This window comes from Eriocheir sinensis, chromosome 54 (genome assembly GCF_024679095.1).
Source record: "Eriocheir sinensis breed Jianghai 21 chromosome 54, ASM2467909v1, whole genome shotgun sequence".
NCBI lineage: Eukaryota > Metazoa > Arthropoda > Malacostraca > Decapoda > Varunidae > Eriocheir > Eriocheir sinensis.
In genome coordinates, this window is record NC_066562.1 from 1,352,493 (window position 1) to 1,369,247 (window position 16,755).

Sequence of the window (16,755 nt, forward strand, 5' to 3'; positions counted from 1 at the left end):
ATTTTTTATTCGTTTACTTGCTTTTATTTCATTTCAGTCATTCATATATGCATTTTATTTGTATTTGTTTGTTTATTTTCATGACTCACTTGCAGAGGTATATATTTCTCTGTCTTATTTTTTAATCCTGATTTATTTACTTTTATTTATTTGTAGAAGTATTAATTTATTCTATCTAATACTACTCATTAATTTGCTTCATTCTCAACTAGTTTTATTTACTGCTTCTTCAGAGGAAATTGGAATAAACTCGGTTGAATATACTGGCTACGTTACTTGTAGTATGTCCTACCTAACGTAGAACCAGCTTAGGTCATTACAGTACAAACAGGATGCTCGTATACCGCTCGTAAACCAAATCATTTACTGTGATATCTTTTTGCTCGTAAATCAAAACACTCTTAAACTAAGGCACTTGTAAACCCAGGTATGACTGTATATTGACTTTATTTGTTTATTTGTTTATCTGTTCATTTATTTATTTGTGTATCTTTGTGTATTTATTTGTTTATGTTACTTCTTCTGCAGAAGTATGAATTTCTTTCACTTATTTCATATTGCTTCATTTACTTACTGATTTGTGCATTGCCACGTAGAGGTGCGTACTTATTTATTCATTCATTTTATCTCGTAATAGGCGTAGTTATGGGGGGGATTCTGGAGCTGCCCTGTGTAGGCCACCCGGCCTCTTGCAGTTTCCCTATGTTCTTATGTTCTTATTTTATGCACTTCATTCTTTTTTTATTTATTAATTATTTATTTGTTTATGTCCCTCCTGCCAGGTGTAGCGTAAGCCTATTTAGATTTATTTATTTATTTGTTTTTGTTTCCCCCACAGCAAGAGTCAGTCATTTATTTACTCATGTTTCCCCATTCACCAGGCGCAGCATAGGCCCAGGAATATTTATTTACTTATTTATTTTGTCTTATATTACTCCATTTATGAATTTGTCTCGTACGTTCTTCCCGCAGCAGGAGTCAGTCATTTACTTACCCGTGTTCCCCCCTCAGCAGACGTTGTGTAGGCACATGAAGTTCAGCAAGGCGCCGCTCTGCCCGTCAGGAGGAGTGTTGTCGCCCAGGATGGAAGGCCTGAGCAGCGAGAGCGGGGAGGAGTCCTCAAACTCACACGGGAACGGTGGACGGCGCTACACCAAGAACACTGAGGAATACCGCAAGTGAGGCCCAAAGACAGACGTAGAGGGGGGGCTTTTTCCTTCATTTTTCTTCCTTTTTTTGTTTTGCTTTTCATTTTTTTCTTTCTCTTCCCTTTTGGGTTTTGTATTCTTTTTTTTCTTTAGTTTATGTCCTGTTTTCTTTTTCTTTTTTACTCTTCTTTTTCACATTTTTTTTCTTTCATTCATGTCCATTTTTCTTTTTCTTTTTTGCTCTTTTTCACGTTCTTTTTCTTTCATTCATGACCTTTTTTCTTTTTCTTTTATACTCTTCTTTTTCACATTCTTTTTCTTTCATTCATGTCCTTTTTTCTTTTTCTTTTCTACTCTTCTTCTTTTTCACATTCTTTTTTTCTTTCATTTGTCCTCTTTTCTGTTCTCCTTTTTTAGCTGCCTCGTTTGCTGTAATTTCTCACTTTGTTTTCTTTTTCCTCAATCTTTATTTCTTTTTATTTTTTTATTACCATTTTTTTTCTTTTCCTTTGTTCCCCCGTGAGCTGCTTCCTTTGCTGTCATTATTTTATTGTTTTTGGTTTTCATTCTATTTTCCTTTCTCCTGTTCTTTCATTTCTTCTTTCACATCTATTTTTCCCACTGAGTTACCACCATTGCTGTTATAACTATTATTTTTTTTCTTATCCCTTTTCTTTTTTCTTCCTCTTTCTCTTTTCCTTGCCTCTTCTTTTTATCTTTTCCATTTTTCTCTTTTCTTTCCTTTTCGTTCCTATTTTTTTCTCCCCTTGAGCTATAGTATAACACCCAAAAGCATCTAATTATACATCCCTGTAGCTGAAACCTTTGATATAAGTAAATAAATAAATAAATAAGACCCCCCCAAAATGCGAACCCAAAAAAACTCACTCATGTAACTCCCCTTTTTCCCCTCCCTCCCTCTCCTCTCGCTATAGACGCCGTGACCGCAACAATGAGGCTGTGAAGAAGTCACGGCTCAAGACCAAGCAGAAGACGCAGGAAATGGTGAACCGCGTGACCCAGCTGAGGAATGAGAACGAGGAGCTGGAGGAAAACATCAAGATACTCAATAAGGAACTGGGGCTGCTCAAGGGGCTGTTCCTTGAGCATGCAGGTGAGGGAGAGAAGAGAGGCAAGACAAAGAGAGAGGGAGGAGAAAGAGAGAGAGGGAGGAGAGACAGGACAATTTGAAAGGAGAGAGAGAGATGAGACAATACAGAAAAGAGAGGAGGGAAAGAGAGACAGGACAATTTGAAAGGAGAGAAGAGAGAGATGAGACAATACAGAAAAGAGAGAGAGGGAGAGAGAGACAGGACAATTTGAAATGAGAGAAGAGAGAGATGAGACAATACAGAAAAGAGAGAGGGAGGGAGAGAGAGACAGGACAGTTTGAAAGGAGAGAAGAGAGAGATGAGACAATACAGAAAAGAGAGAGGGAGGGAGAGAGAGACAGGACAATTTGAAATGAGAGAAGAGAGAGATGAGACAATACAGAAAAGAGAGAGGGAGGGAGAGAGAGACAGGACAGTTTGAAAGGAGAGAAGAGAGAGATGAGACAATACAGAAAAGAGAGAGAGGGAGAGAGAGACAGGACAGTTTGAAAGGAGAGAAGAGAGGAGAGAGATGAGACAATACAGGAAAGAGAGAGGGAGGGAGAGAGAGACAGGACAATTTGAAAGGAGAGAAGAGAGATGAGACAATACAGAAAAGAGAGAAGGAGGGAGAGAGAGACAGGACAATTTGAATGGAGAGAAGAGGAGAGAGGAGACAAGACAGTACCGTAGAGAGAGAGGGAGGGAGACGAGGTGAGAAAAGAGAGGAGGGAAAGAGAGACAGGACAATTTGAAAGGAGAGAAGAGAGAGAGGAGATGAGACAATAGAGAGAGAGAGAGAGGGGGGGGAGATGAGACTAGAAAGGAGAGAGGGTGGTGGAGAGAGAGACAGGACAATTTGAAAGGAGAGGAGAGAGATGGAGGAGACGAGACAATAGAGAGGGAGGGAGACGAGATTAGAAAGGAGAGAGGGAGACGGAGGGAGAGACAGGACAATTTGAAAGGAGAGAAGAGAGAGAGGAGATGAGACAATACCATAGCGAGAGAGGGAGGGAGACGAGGTGAGAAAAGAGAGGAGGGAGAAAGAGAGAGACAGGACAATTTGAAAGGAGAGAAGAGAAGAGAGAGAGGAGATGAGACAATACAGAAAAGAGATAGGGAGGGAGATGAGGTGAGAAAAGAGAGGAGGGAGAGAGAGAGAGACAGGACAATTTGAAAGGAGAGGAGAGAGAGAGAGAGGAGATGAGACAATACAGAAAAGAGAAAGGGAGAGGGAGATGAGGAGAGAGAGAGAGAGAGAGAGAGAGAGAGAGAGAGAGAGAGAGAGAGAGAGCAAACTAACACTACCCTGCCCTCCCCCAACAGGCAATGCTCATGGTGTGCGGCTGAACGAGGACCAGCTGGCCAAGATGCTGGGGGAGGATGATGAGGTGGAGAGAGGCGTCACCCTGCTCATGAACTTCTCGCAGGGCACCCCATAGAGGAGACGACCCCAGCACACCCCGGCTGCCCACCCGCTGCCACCAACCAATGACAATACTGCAGTGAGCCCTCCGTTGCTGGCGTCCTTCATGCGTTCTATGAGTCTGGTGCAGTCCTCCCTCACCCCCGGATTGTTAGGAGCTACCCGTCACATCAGTCCCCATGTCCCCACGATACCCCATACCGCACCTCTTGTCCTGGGGTGAGGGAGGACCATGTAGGACCCCAAGAAGGAAGACATGCAACTCCGAGGACCCTGCTAACAGACACACACACAGATACACACACTCACACACACACACACACACACACACACATGGGTTTATATAGGGCTCTGACACTTCACTTGATGATGCTGAGGTTGGTTGCTTCGTGTGTGTGGTTTGTCGCGCTCTCTCACACACACACACACACACACATTCCTTCCTTTCTTCCTTCACTCTATATTTTGTCTTTCAGTATTTCCTTCCTTCCTTTCTTTCCTTATTTCCTTTCCTTCTTTCCTTCTTCAAATATATCTTTTCTTTAACACACACACACACACACATACACACACACACAAGCTCCTCCATCCATCCATCACAACACTCTGAGACAAGTTGAGACACGACAAGGCGTGACGAGATGAAAAACTACGGTCATAACAACATTGAGGCAACCATCACCATCATCAGCTTGTTGTGAGGACTCCAGATAAGAGGTGATCTATAACTACTACTGCTACTACTACTACTATTATTTTTTTTTTGTAGTTGTTATTATATAGGGAAGCGCTCATTCCATTTTGTTCCAGCTCATTTCGGTTTATTATTATTATTAGGTTCATTGTTTTGTATTGGAGGAACAAGATGAAATGACTACCCTGTGTTTCTCTTTCTCTCCTTTCTCCATCTCTGCGTCTCTCTCTCTTGGAAGATTCTTAACACAGCGTAGTCAGTCGGTTGTTGCCCACAGAATGTACCTTTTTTTATCCACCTACATGACTTCCTTGGGTACAGTCAGTTGTTGCCCACAGAATGTACCTTTTTTATCCATCTATATGACTCCTTTGGTTACAGTGTTGTTGCCCACAGAATGTACCTATTTTTCTGGCTACACGACTTCTTTGGGTACACTACTTAAAATAAAGGAAACTTGAGATGACGGGAAAATCTTGTTATTGACCGATGTTTTGTGACCTACGGAGGAGGAGGAGGAGGAGGTGGACTCAAACTTGTGTCATTATGCCAACATTGTCTATTAAGTGAAGCCAACAGTTAATGGGTCACTATTTTATTTTTATTTTTTATGTGCATGTCATTTTTCATGGGTATTGGAGACACACACACACACACACACACACACACACACACACACACACACACACACACACACACACACACACACACACAAGGCTTCCATCTGGCCTTGGTTTTTCCCCTACGACTCACGCCCATATTCTCAGATGCCTTTGGCTCTCACAGCATCTATTTTCAAGGACCACAAAGGAGGTTAGTCAGGTTCTCATGAGTGTTTCTTCATGTTCATGGTGCAGAGGCCTTGTCAAATTATCACTAGGCTCATAAAACTACCCAAGGCAATACTAACACAACCTCTACCAATCTATCTATCATAACACTACCCATGGATATACTAACACAGCCTCTACCAAAGCCTTGCCAAATTACCACTAGGCTTATAAAACCACCCATGGCAATACTAACACAACCTCTACCAATATATCTATCATAACACTACCCATGGATATACTAACACAGCCTCTACCAAAGCCCTGTCACACTATCACTAGGCTCATAAAACTACCCATGGACATATTAACACAACAACCTCTACCAAAGCCTTGTCAAACTATCACTAGACTCATAAAACTACTCATGGACATAATAACACAACAACCTCTACCAAAGCCTTGTCAAACTATCACTAGACTCATAAAACTACTCATGGACATAATAACACAACAACCTCTACCAAAGCCTTGTCAAACTACCACTAGGCTCATAAAACTACCCATGGGCATACTAACACAACCTCTACCCAAGCCTTGTCAAACTATCACTAGGCATAAAACTACCCATGGACATACTAACACAACCTCTATGAAGGCTTTATGAAATAGATGTGTGAGCCCTGAAATGCTAGAGAATATGGACCTTTTGCCTGATTTTTCCAAACGTCGAATTAGTCTTCATGAACACTAACGTGGCTGGTTTGTATTTTTTACCCGTTTTTCAAGGCATAGTTAGTTGGTTTTGCTGATTTCTTATATAAATTTTTACGTCTGAGTTTGTAATACGTTGACAACAGTGAAAACCCAACATTTCTTACTAACTTCGTCGCGAAAATGGAACAAAAAAGCCAGGCCAGCCATGTACCTGTTAGGAGACGCTATTACGACGTTTAAAAGATCCTGGCGTTAGTCTTCTGCCACCCACACAGTCTCTTGTATCGTTGGTGTTGTTGTCTAGCCTAGAGGGAGTTGAGGGGGACAAAGTGGCAGCAAGGGAAGGCTGCTGCCACTGCTCTGTCTCATGGCACCTTAGAGTATGTTTGGCGATTTATTTACACCTTACCAATTAGTACTCATGTCAGGGAAAATGTTTCTATACGCTAAACTGACCCTTGCCCTCTTGAAGGCTAACCCCCTCTTCCATAGCTAAAGGAGGTGATTGGTCAGATGAAAGGAGGTTGAAATTCTTGGGTTCTTTGAGGCATTAAAAGTAGAAAGATATGACAAACCCAACTTTATGAGTCCTCAGAGGCAGACAGTTATAAGAAACCCAACACCTGAAATCATTGAAAGTCACAACAAATGCAACATTCTGAGTCCTGAGTGACTTGCATACACTCCACTGATTTGTTCTCATGTCAGGGAAAGGTGACCAGTTATAAAAGTCTTTGTATGCTAAACTAACCTCTGCCCTCCTGAAGCCCTGCCCCCTCTTCCATAACTTCTTTGTCTTCATTTATAATCCATCTTCTCACATTCTTGAAGTCCCACTAATCCCAAATCGCTAAATCCCACTGAAATAACACCTCCACTTAACTTGAATCTCTTTAGTATCTGTCTTGCAATAAATAGGTCTACTTTACTTTCTTTTTGCCTGACTTGAGTGTGTATTGGAAAGGTTTGAACAAGTCACTGAACCTACTCTAGTTTGGTGTCCTCTACTATTATTATTATTGTTATTATTATATTTATGCGTGCGATTGGAGTCTGGGTACCTTCGGCCAATGTCAAGTCCTCTGTACTAAGTGAACCTTGCTAAGCTGCTTTGCCTATTGTCTTGTCCAGCTTGAAGCCTCATCTTAGTGTACATGTGTGTGTGTGTGTGTGTGTGTGTGTGTGTGTGTGTGTGTGTTTTTGTGATACATTTTCACTGGTCTCCGTGGCAGTCTCGTCAGAGCCATAGAATAGGAGAGTGTGGCAATCTTCATCATGGGCGCCATTCTGTTACCTAAAGAGCCACACGAAACTCATATTGATGCTGATACAATAGTGTTTTTTATGCTCTGGGTACTTCTTCATGATTCTGACCATACCTCAAGCACAAAAACACTACATCTCAAATTGACCTCCCTTCTGGCCACTGCTGTATGTTTTTGCAAGCAGAGATTAGCCAGCCTCTTTGTTTTTTGTTTTTTATTGCCCTTGATCTGTTTCCTACATTGTATCAGCATCAATTTGAGCTCCCCAAGACTCTTTTTTCAAAACGCCATGGTGGCTGAGATGAAGGTGGCCACTCTCTCCTATTCCAGAGCTCTGCATCTTGTTTTTCATCTCTACAAAAGCACGAATGCCTAGCAAGATTCCATGGCAGTCAGTAACGAAACGGAGTGCATGAGTTTACCCTTCTTTTTGATAGTTCCCTGTATACCTTACATGGATGTGGCTAAGTAGCGTTTTTTATACCTTTTATAATACTAGCACTGTGAGGGTCCAGCCGGCACCGAGGGAACACTAACGCTGTGGCCCACGTAGCCGTGTGGACCCAGGGAGGTGGTGTGTGAAGGCAAACATTGTCCACAGTACAAATAAAGTGACATACACACCCGTTCTCCTCCTCTACCCTGGTGATGGGGCTGTGTAGGGGCTGCTTGAGGTATGGGGGACTGTGTGGGGTATGGGTATGGGAGTGTGTAGAACTGGTTAAGGAAAGGGATTAATGAAGGTATGCGATGAAAAGTTGGGCTAGTTATTGGTATGGGGCTATGAGGGGCTGTCTGAGGTATGGGGCTGTAAGAGGATGGTTAAGATATGGGGCTGTGTGCATGGATGGTTGAGGAGTGGGGCTGTGTGTGGGAACAGCTAAGGAAAGGAATTATGTAGGAGTGGTTATGATATGGGTTGGATTGTAGGGCTGCTTAAGGTTAGGGACTGTACGTGAGTGGGTTGTACTATAGGTATGGGAAAGTAATGTAATAAGGTAGTAGGGACTGTAAGGGGCTAGGTAAGATATGGGACAGTGAGGGGCTGTCTGAGATATGGGACTGGTGAAAAAGTGAGGATGCTGGTTAACTCTTGCATCAAAAAGTTGGACAGCTTAAGGTTGGACAACACAGGGATGAGAGTGAGGATGCTGGTTAACTGTTGCATCAGAAAGACAGCATGAGGATGAAGGAGTGAGGATGTTGGTTAGCTCTTACATTAGAAAGTTGGACAGCAGAGAGATGAAAGAGTAAGGATGCTAGTAAACTCTTCCATTAGGACAGCACAGGGATGTAGGAGTGAGGATGCTGGTTTGCTCTTGAATTATAAAGTTTGACAACACAGGAATGAGAGAATAAGGATGCTGGTTAACTGTTGCATCAGAAAGTTGGACAGTGTGGAGTGAATGAGTGAGAATGCTGATTAACTCTTGCCTCAGAAAGTTGGACAGCACAGGGATGAAAGAGTGAGGATGCTGGTTAATTTGCATCAGAAAGTTGGACAGTGTGGAATGAAAAAGTGAGGATGCTGGTTAATTAGGCCGCGGCCACACAGAAAACGAAAAGCGAGGCGAGGCGAGGGTTGTCATGGCAACGAGGCCCGCAGACCAGCAGTATAGCCTTGCACCCACTCCCGTCGGCGCAAACGAGGGATGAGGTGAAATGTTTTTATAAATAGTTCCGTGCTTCACTTATTTGGCGTTTTATGAAAAATCTGTATACACCATCGAGTTCAGGAGGCTTTTCTCTATAAGATGGAATTGTTTATTTTAGTAAGGTAGGTTCTGGACGAACCGTAGTTTTTTTTTTTTTATTCATAAAAATTTTTTTTTAGTGAATTAACCTAAATTTGAAGTGATCACTATAAAGTACAATCATTGCGCCATATTCTCTCGTAAGCACAGTTTTTTCACCACAATATAAGTTGGTGAAATGAAGCTTTAAAAATAATATCTCGAAGTGTACGGATCGTCCACAGGTATGGACGTATATGAGGCCTCAAACAAAAAAATTGTAAAAAATAGACAATTAAATAAATTTGTAATTTGCCACCAGATTCCGTTAAAATAGACCCCAATGTTGATTTTAAATGATTTGCAACATAAAAAGATAAATATGTTGAAATAAAGAATGCGATTTAATTTTAATCTTCTTTTATTACACAAAAAGTTGAGAAAAAATATGGTTACATTATCTTCTTTGCCTTAAAAAGCTTACAAGGCTTAAAACAAACAAAAATGCCTACTTGATATTATATGAAAGAAGAGTAGGAAACCTGATGAAACGCTGGAGCCAATTTTCGTTTGCCAGTTGTGTGGCATGCCAGTTTGCAGGGATATTGGAGCACTTGCAAGCCACAGCATACTCATATGCAAGTCGGCGAAATTCCTTGCGAGTCATCCCATAGAACAGTCTTGCCACATGTATGGCTTATTTGCACAGCATTTCCTCCTGATTCTTGTTGAAAATCTTGTTAAAATTTTCTTGGGGAATTACAAAGGTGTGCCCATCAGATTTGGCTTTGCTCCTTGTGAAGGCATCCTGCAGAGTCATAACCTTGACACCAAACTCCCGAGCTGCCCTCCGTATGCTGGTGTTGTGCTCAATCCTGTAGTTGAATGCCAGTTCGAGGTTGGTCCGGTCTGTCTCCCGGAGGTTCTTGGGAATGAACTTGCGTGGCATCCTGGCTCAATCTGAAATAAATAACATAAATAAAGGTCACAAGGCATATATCTATACTATACATTATTATATTCAAGTGTGTCCTTCACCATTCTTGAACTGGACACAACAACAAAACAATTACAATGAAAACAATATTTAGATAAGCAACAGAATCTTTAAATTTCATATGAGATACCTTATGCTATCCTAGACTATATTGCTGTAGCCTATCTGTCAATTTTCAAATAAAGTTCAACACACAAACAGCATAAATATCTTTGTTTACATGTGGAGACTCCGTACACTTAAAAGCCAAGCTGTACGAAACATCCACAGGCAGCCATTAAAATGAAAACAAACTTTACCGACACACGTGGTGTACTGCATCACTAAAACCTCGTCATATCATCACATATAGTCATATTTAGGTGTACAATACCTAACCTTCACACTCCTAGCATATTTATAAGCACCACAAACCATAATTTAGAGGCAAAATATTACATCAGGAATGCGAAAAACCGAAAAACTCACCTCATTCGTGCGCTGTTGGTTGACGCGCTCAAATGGAGGGACGGAGCTGTGTGACTCCGTTTTCTCTTTCACTCTTTAGACGTTAACTAGCTTAAAATAATATATGTGGTCTTGAGAGCTTTTGTACGGTACATCCATATGTACGGTTCGTCCAGAACCTACCCTACTCATTTCATAGCCGCTGCAAATGGTAGCTTTATGCAAATGTGTTATAAACATTACGGAGTGATTATTTAAAGCCCCGTTCACACTGTGCCGACTCTGGGCCAAAACAGCCCAGCGACTTCTCCATTTGACAAGTAGATCGGCTCCCACGCTTCAAGAATTTTTTAGCGTCTTAGTGTCGGCTACCATGAAGTCCATGATTGCCGACTGTCTGGGACATTCGGCCAACTAGTTGGCAGAATGTCTGCGGCATGCTGCCAACTAGTCTCAAGACGAGTCTTAATGGTCAATTTTTGAAATGGCGCCACGTCTATGACAACCACGAATCTGCCGACCGATTGGCCGACAGTCTTCCAGATTGTCTGTCAACTGGTTGGCCGACTAGCTGGCCGACAGTTGCCAAGGATCGAGTTGGCCGACGGTCTTCCTGACCGTCTTCGTGACTGTCTTGGCGGCAGCCTTGCCGTTCCTTTAAAGCCCCACTGCCCCCAGTCACACATTCACGACAATGACTCCCGGGGCCCTCCCGACATCAGACCACGCGGCACGCGCTGCCAGTTTTGGAATGTCGCGCTGCCAGACGTACGTAACGACCATCGTAAGTCCATCCCCTTGAGTGCCGACCATAGCCGATGTCGAAACGACGTTGTTACGACGTCGTTGAGATGACATCCGACGGCAGTAGCTTATTCGCGACGGGTGACAGATATCGGGGAGGGCCCCGATTGTTTTGAAAATGTCCGAAACTGTCGGCGTGCGGCCCGACGGTGGGAGGCGTGGTCTGAGTCGGGAGAGCGCCGGGCGTCATAGATTGATTGATTGATAGTTTATTGTTGCAGGTAAACAACAAGGGAGAAGGGAGGAACATGCCATCCCAACCCCCAGGCAGGACAGAGTGTGATAGTCGTGAATGTGTGACTCGGGCTTAAATACGGAATCGCTCTGTATTCGAGAATGAAATGTATCGTTCCGTTTTGAACCAATACGGAGCGGTATTTGTTCCGTACGGTATTTTGTTATCTGAATGGTCAAGCAGATAAAATTCAGTATCTTAAAATAGTAGTGAGCGCATTTTTCGGTTAATCACAAAACCAGACCGTAAAATTTGTCAAAGGTTCGTCCTAAAATACGTGTAAAATACGCGACGTAACGTCCCTCCCCCCTCCCTCTTACCTCCACCAGCAGCGTGCTGAGGCTGTCACTCATTGCATGCTCGAGAAATTTAGGGTTGCCACTCGTTCCTTTAAATATGGATCCATTCCGTATTGGAGGGTGAGATGTTGCCTTCCATATTTTTCTCACCTCAGGGTGGCAACCCTAGTTGTGTCATTCAACACAAGAGAGATCGAGGCAAAAGGAGTGCGTGCGTACTGTGCGGATCCCAAGTTTGTGCCAGCGAAACGTAACGCTAAGCCAAGAAGTAATTCTTGTGCTTATGACTGCAAAATAAAAATAAAAATTTCTTGATGGCGGCGGTGTTAGCCTATATTTCTGAGCCGACAGTCGTCACGAACGTCCTTCATGCATTAGGCGAAGACTGTTGTCACGACAGTCCCTCATCATTCTTAAGTAGTCGGCACAAACGACTGTGCCGACAGGAAACGGTAAAAAATTAAAAAATGGCCCCGACAGTCGTCACGACTGTCTCATTACAAGCCAAGACTGTTGACGACAGTCGTCACGACTGCCCCAGACCTCCCTCAGACCTCAACCGGGAAAGTGACGGTTGGTCCAGACTCTTGCCGATTCTTGTCGTGAAAGCTTAAGCCCCGTTCACACTGTGCCGACTCTGGACCACGACTACCCACGACTCTAGCTAGGGTACACGAGGTCTTTGGTGTTGATGTGAAAGGGTCGGGCATGTCTTGAAAGAGGTCTTGAGACTGTTGCCGAATGGTGCGCGCCGACGTCGTGACGGGAGTCTGAATTCGTGAGGGTTAGCACGTACGACATACTGGTAACTAGTTGGCTGAATGTCCCAGACAGTCGGTAAGACACCAAGACGCCAATAAAACCTCCCCCCCTTCTTGGAGTGTGGGAACCAATTTGTCAAATGGAAAAGTCGCTGGCCTCCCGGGTTGTCGTGGCCCAGAGTCGGCACAGTGTGAACGGGGCTTTAGCATGGAATACTTTTTTGCGCTAACCCTCACGACTCCAGACTCGATCCCGTCAAGACGTCGGCGCAGCATTCGGCAACAGTCTCAAGACCTCTTTCAAGACATGCCCGACAATTTCACATCAACACCCAAGACCTCGTGTAGGTACCCTAGAGTCGTGGGTAGTCGTGGCCCAGAGTCGGCACAGTGTGAACGAGGCTTTACTCTTGCAGCAATAGTTTGTACAGCACAGGGATGAAAGATGCTGGTTAACACTTGCACTAGAAAGTCGGAAAAAAATGAGGATAACTTTGAATAGAAAGTGAATTAATAATTGTTGAAAATTGATTTACTCATATTCTGTGTAGATTAGAGGGTCTTAATACTCTTGAGAAGCTCAATATTGTGCAGGAAAACTTTTTATTATGGGGACTTGAAATTGAAAGTTTGTCTGTTGTGTGATATATATATATATATATATATATATATATATATATATATATATATATATATATATATATATATATATATATATATATATATATATATATATATATATATAGGTATTTCGTTGGGGATATACCCCAATGGAGGAAGGCGCGGTGCAATGCCGCGCAACCACCCAGACGGCTGGTAGAGAGATCCCAATCCTTTCAAGGAGGACCGGCCCAACAACGGGAGGCGAAGACTCTACCACCGGACCACGGGAGTGATAGATAGATAGATATAGAGATAGATAGATAGATAGATAGATAGATAGGTGGCATGCACGAGTAACTGTTCACCATTGCAACGGGGTTCGGGTTGGAGGCAGCTGGTAGTCTGTAACACGACTTGTCAAGGAACTTGTTGGCTTTATTGCCGCACCCCAGCACTGCACAAGTGTGTGGCATTTCGGCAGAAAGTCTGTCTTGCGGCACCTATATATACGCGGAACAGAGCAAAAGAAGAAGAGCGGTTTGTTTTGCCTCCAACTCGGCACCGAGCTTGAACTTGATGAGTTGTGCACGCAACCATTACATTAAAAGGAGTCGAGGGAAAAAAAATGAGGAAAAGTGATTGATTGATTGATTGATAGTTTATTGTTGCAGGTAAACAATGTGTGGGTAGCACCATGAAACTAAAAAGATACAATGGTAGGAAGGAAAGCACAACAAGGGAGGGGGCGGTACCTCCCCCTGGACAATAAGGAATTCCAAAAGATTATTGAGAAGCTTGGGAAGTGAGCAATGGTAGCAGGATTGATGGCTGCGCAGGGGATATGAGGAGATGTTTATTATCAGGGATATTTATTTTAATGTTTAGGGCTTGTATTATTCAGGTGGAAGCGAGGGACTTGCTCTCTCTTGCTCTTGCTCTTGCTGTACAGGTGACCCGTTGGAGAATCAGGCCTTCGTATCGGCACACCCTGTAAAAATACAACACAAGCAGTAACCATTACAAATCTTCCAATTCCCTATTTCTTGCACACCACATCTTTTCCAGAAAACTCTTCATGGCTTCTATAATTCTATCATTTGCTTCATCACTCAGTCCCTGCAGCAGCAGCATCCATTCCCTCTCTGTCCTTGCAATCCTCCCATTCACATCCCAGCCCATTTCACTCAGTGCCACCCTCATCATCTCCGTCCTTTCTCTCCGGTACCTCCCACACACCAGTATTACATGCACGACAGTTTCATCCACACCCCTGTCACACATCTGACACACTTTGCTGCGGGACTCAGACCACCTGTAATTTCTTGCATTCACATTCATACACTGCGCTCGAGCTTGGAAGAGAAGATCACCACCCAGGCTTCCATCATACCAGCTGACACACTGCGGGGCTTCCTTTTCTCTGTACCATTCCAAAGTAGTCTTTCGCTCCATCACATGCTTCCACCTCCTCAGACCGTCACCTTTCCCTGCACTGTCTATCTCTTTCTTCCACTTTCTCACATTCCATTTTAGACCCTCACTATTTCTGTCAGTCACCTTCCATTCAAAGAAACGCCTCCCTTCCTCTCTGCTCACCCACCTGACTCGCATACCACTGTCACCAACCATTCTCATGCAGTTTTTAATCCATTTGCTCTCATGCACACTCCACAAGTAGACCTTCCGTGCCAATCTCGCGTCATCCATTCGTTCCAGTCTGACTTTGTATTTAAGGGTAGCCTTCCTAAATCTTTCCCTAAAGGTACTCCACCCCATATCACCCCTCAATGCTTCCACCGCTGCATACCTTGGTGCATTCAAAGCTAACCTACCGATCCTATTTTGCCCTACTTCCAATTTATCCATTTCCAACTCACTCCATGTAATCACCTCCATCCCATACATCACACTCGGCACTGCTACACTCTTCCACACCTCTCTCAGCACATCATACTTACATGCTCTCATTCTTGCCGTACTTCCCAGACGGCCCACCCATTGATTTACTAGGCTAATCTTCTCATTCTTTGTCCTTTCGCATCCGCTCGGACTCATCCATACACCCAGGTACTTGTATGTACTAGGGGTGGGCAGGTACCGGTACCAGTACCGGTACTAACGATACCAGCTAAACGGTACGGTACCGGTACCAGATTGCTCGGTACCGGTACCAGTTGCTCGGATTTATTTATTGGATTTATTGATAATTCTTCATGTCCGATTTTTTTTTTTAGGTTGCTAATAAATATTGTTATTGTTATTAGACTATGATCGAGTACATCCATAATAACTATACATGCTATTTTTTTATCGAAAAAATAAATATTCACTTCCTCCCTTCTCCCTTGTTGTTTACCTGCAACAATAAACTATCAATCAATCAATCAATCATTCAGAGAGAGATCCGGTACTAGCGGCAAGGCGCAGTGCTGAGTGATCATAAGCTTCTCGGAACCCAAGTGATCATGAGGCTTCGCGGTACCAGGTACCGATACCAGGTACCGGTACCTGGTACCGCGAAGAATCGATTCCTCGCGGTACCCGGTACCGGTACCTGGTACCGCGAAGCCTCATGATCACTTGGGTTCCGGGAAGCTTAATGATCACACAGCACTGCTCATTGCCGCTAGTACCGGTACCGTTTGGATCTTAGTGACGCTCGGTGCTCGCCCGCCTCCATGTGGTATGGGCCCTGTGTGTGGACGCTGAGTCACTGCCCCGCTGACCGTCTCCCCAAGTTCCCACCATTTTGTCCTGCTTTCCGTTTCCATCACAGCTCCCGTTTCCATTATTTTATTATTTGATTTATTTATTGGAGTTACTGGATAATTCTTCATGTCCGATTCTTTTTCTTTTTTAGGTTGCTAATAAATATTTTTATTGTTATTAGACTATGATCGAGTAGTCGAGTACCCTTATCACCGAGATATCCACTTACTAAGTGGTGATCTCTCTCTAGCATACTACCCCTCAAATATTTAAACATCTTATATAATCAAACATACAACTCTTTATAGCAAAAAACTCTCGCCAAGGGATTCAAACTCTTTTTTCGTTAATGCTTTATTGGATAAATATGATCTCTCTCTCTCTCTCTCTCTCTCTCTCTCTCTCTAAAAGTTAACGAGTCATACGAATTTAACAGTGGCAAGTAAAAAGAAAACGAAGTCTTGGGTTAAAAGTTAGTGAGTCCCACGAGTCTTTAGAAAACGCTAATATATATTGTTATTGTTATTAGACTATGATCGAGTACATCCATAATAACTATATATGATATTTTTTATCGAAAAAATAAATATTCACTTCATTCAGAGAGAGAGAGATTTACATAGATTTACATAGAAAATCAGACCACACAGACCCCATGGTCCAGACTAGGTGGTCTGTCCTTAAACCTAAGTGATTTTACATTAATCAGAAGGCTCCTAAACGTTGCATTTCTGCTCTAGTTGATATTAAGTTGAAGGAGAGAGAGTTTTCTTTGCAGGAAATTTATTTGGGAATTTCATCAGAAGTCATTAAAAAAAAAAAAAAAAACTCCTTCGGGTACCGGTACCGGTACCGGTACTAACGGTACTTGAGTTTTCGGTACCGCAGCGGAAGTCTTGGTCTCGGGCTTTTGGCCTGGCAGGCAGTCCGCTGCTGAGCCGGACTTGGTATCAGGACGTATTTTTGCCTACCATCATTTGACTGCTTACTATCGCTTGTTTCTTTATTTTTATGTATCATTATAAATAATAATTGTTTTCCTAAATAAAATTGGAA

The 16,755-nt window shown here is 43.0% G+C and overlaps 1 protein-coding gene and 1 long non-coding RNA gene across 4 annotated transcripts in view; one reads left to right on the forward strand and one right to left on the reverse strand.

The window, feature by feature from the left end:
- The window catches only part of LOC126983508 (CCAAT/enhancer-binding protein homolog 2-like), a 37,900-nt gene extending 30,166 nt beyond the window's left edge, over nt 1-7,734 (forward strand). For 2 of the 3 annotated variants that reach the window (XM_050836256.1, XM_050836258.1), the window contains exons 3-5: nt 1,012-1,178; nt 2,084-2,262; nt 3,566-7,734. In XM_050836256.1, coding sequence (XP_050692213.1) covers nt 1,030-1,178; nt 2,084-2,262; nt 3,566-3,681 — 444 coding nt within the window. In that variant the 5' untranslated portion in view covers nt 1,012-1,029 and the 3' untranslated portion in view covers nt 3,682-7,734. The remainder of the gene's footprint in view (nt 1-1,011; nt 1,179-2,083; nt 2,263-3,565) is intronic. The other variant, XM_050836257.1, reaches the window with a different exon arrangement.
- Nucleotides 5,004-9,102, reverse strand: LOC126983509 (uncharacterized). The gene is made up of 2 exons (XR_007735948.1): nt 5,579-9,102; nt 5,004-5,509 (listed from the first exon to the last, which is right to left on the reverse strand). It is a non-coding gene; the product is annotated as an uncharacterized LOC126983509 (long non-coding RNA).
- Nucleotides 9,103-16,755: the final 7,653 nt, after the last annotated feature.